This window comes from Echinops telfairi, unplaced genomic scaffold, assembly GCF_000313985.2.
Source record: "Echinops telfairi isolate 266 unplaced genomic scaffold, ASM31398v2 ScPeMD7_7459;HRSCAF=8497, whole genome shotgun sequence".
Classification (NCBI taxonomy): Eukaryota; Metazoa; Chordata; class Mammalia; order Afrosoricida; family Tenrecidae; genus Echinops; species Echinops telfairi.
Genome location: NW_022111359.1, coordinates 4,863,770 through 4,865,835, shown reverse-complemented (window position 1 = coordinate 4,865,835; position 2,066 = coordinate 4,863,770). Strand labels below are relative to the sequence as shown.

The 2,066-nt window shown below is 61.8% G+C and overlaps 1 protein-coding gene across 1 annotated transcript in view; it reads right to left on the bottom strand.

The window, feature by feature from the left end:
- Nucleotides 1-16: 16 nt before the first annotated feature.
- YJU2 (YJU2 splicing factor homolog) overlaps nucleotides 17-2,066 on the bottom strand; it is a 7,911-nt gene continuing 5,861 nt past the window's right edge. Inside the window, exons 5-8 of the mRNA XM_045300055.1 lie at nucleotides 1,477-1,489; nucleotides 1,179-1,200; nucleotides 955-1,075; nucleotides 17-390 (exon numbers count right to left, since the gene is read on the bottom strand). Of these exons, the coding sequence (XP_045155990.1) occupies nucleotides 208-390; nucleotides 955-1,075; nucleotides 1,179-1,200; nucleotides 1,477-1,489 (339 nt within the window). The 3' untranslated portion in view covers nucleotides 17-207. The remainder of the gene's footprint in view (nucleotides 391-954; nucleotides 1,076-1,178; nucleotides 1,201-1,476; nucleotides 1,490-2,066) is intronic.

Genomic DNA, 2,066 nt, shown 5'->3' with positions numbered 1-2,066 from the left:
GGGGGGTGGGGGGAAGTAGGGGAGAGCATGACTGGCTAGGTGGTTTTTAAGTATTAGTCACTTAAAATAAATAAACAAAAAGACAAGATGCAAAACAAGCTCCACCCCTCCTCCCCTGAGCGGTCCAGGGGGTCTCCCAGAATCTGTACAGGGGCACGTTACCACTTTTCTTCCAGTGAGGGGGGCTGGTGGGCTCAGCAGCGGTGCTCAGCTCCCCAGTGTGTGGCCAGGCGGTGGGAGGGGCTCACCGGGAACGGGCCCCCTCAGGCCCTGTTGGCTGCTGCTGTTCACAGTCTTCCTCACCACCACCAGGTCCGCCAGCTGAGTCGTGCTGCCCAGGCTGCCCACGCTCCGCTCCCAGCTCTCCACCCTCCTCTTGGCCTTCGGGGGCTGTGGAGTAATGGGGGACACAAGGGTGGGGCCCCCAGATTCAACTTCATCCCTGGCCTCCGAACAGAAGGGTCTTTGCAGTGTCCCCGCTCTGAGCGCCCCTCGAGCTCTCCTTCCCACACTGGGCTTGGCACTGAAGGCCTCCGGCCCTCTGTCTCCTCCTAACACGCTGACGGGGGCTGAGTCATGTCCTGAGCACACGGCCCCCTCCTCCCATCACAACCCTGGTCCCATTGGAGGGGCATTTCCTGGAGTGTGGCCTACAACCTTTTATCTTCCACAAACAGCAACCACACCCGCTGCCCTGGAGTGGATCTGACTCAAGACGGCCCAGGCCAGGGGAGGCCTAACTGCCACGCTGCCAATCTTCAGGGGAGCAGAAAGCCCATCTTCTTCCTGTGGGGCTGCTGGTGGGCAGTTCAAACTGCTGACCCCCCGTGAGAAGTCTGAGGCTTGATCCAGGGTGCCACGGGGCCCCACATTTGGCCCCGGGCACTGGGATGGTCTGCACTCGGATCTCCCTGGCCTCAATCACCTAGTGTCTGAGCTGGGCAGCCTGCTCACCTCGTACAGGATGGTGGTGGGTCGGGGCCGGGCAGTGGGCCGGGGCGGGGCGGGGGCAGCCTCGTCCTCCGAGTCTGAGTCCTCCAACAGGCGCCGTGTCCTTGCTTCCTCCAGCAGGGCCCTGCAGACGGACCCTGGGCTGAGGACATGCCCTGCAGGGGACGGCCCACCTGCCCCACCCCACCCCAGCATGACCCAGGGGGTAGTCCTACAAATCCCCCTACTTTTCTTCCAGGATCTCCTTGTCTGCAGAGGGCAGCTCAGGGACATGGGGCTCGGCCAGTCTGGGGGTCCTTGACTTGGCCTAACTCCCACCTGCCATATGTTCAGGCCAGACACCTGGGCTGCAGCAAAGTGCCCAGGGCAAGGCCACATAGCACTGGGGACCCTGACTTTGATGCCAGGTATCCCTGTGCAGGGGACTCCTGGATAGAATGCGCCCCTCCCAAACACACACTGCTGAGGCCCCCCCCAACCCTGGCCAACAGGGCCCTGCTTGGAAACAGGGTTTTCTCTACTCACATTCACGAGGTCCCTTGAGGTCGGGGGGAGGGGGGGAAGGGAGGGGGCGAGGGGCAGGGGGGCGTCCTCCATGGGATCCCTCTCAAGGCACAAAAGGAGCAGACAGACTCAGGGGCACACATGGGGGACAGACGCCAGGGGTCACCAGCAGACACGAGGAACTCAGGAGCGGTTCGGGGATGGAATCAGCTCAGCCAAGATCCTGCTTTGGGCTCCCAGCCCCCAGAATGGAGGAGAAATGCCTCTAGTCTCCTCGGGTCTTAAACGTGTGTGAGCAGCTACCTAAGGTGCAAACGCCGGTCTCTCCCCGTGAGCAGGAAAGAAGAGGGATGGGGATGAAAGGGCAGGAAGCAACGGGCCCACGGACTGGGGGACACCAGTCCCCACGACCCTGCGACCAGCAGAACGAGATGGTGCCCGGCTCCCCCACCCACTGCTCCGACAAGGATGCCATTAGAAGGAAGGTCCTGGATCCCAAACCAACCTGTTACTGAATCCATTCCAACTCACAGTGACCCTGTAGGACAGGACAGGACTGCCCACGTGGGTCTGAGGCTGAAACTTTACAGGAAGAGAGAGGCTTCCCACTC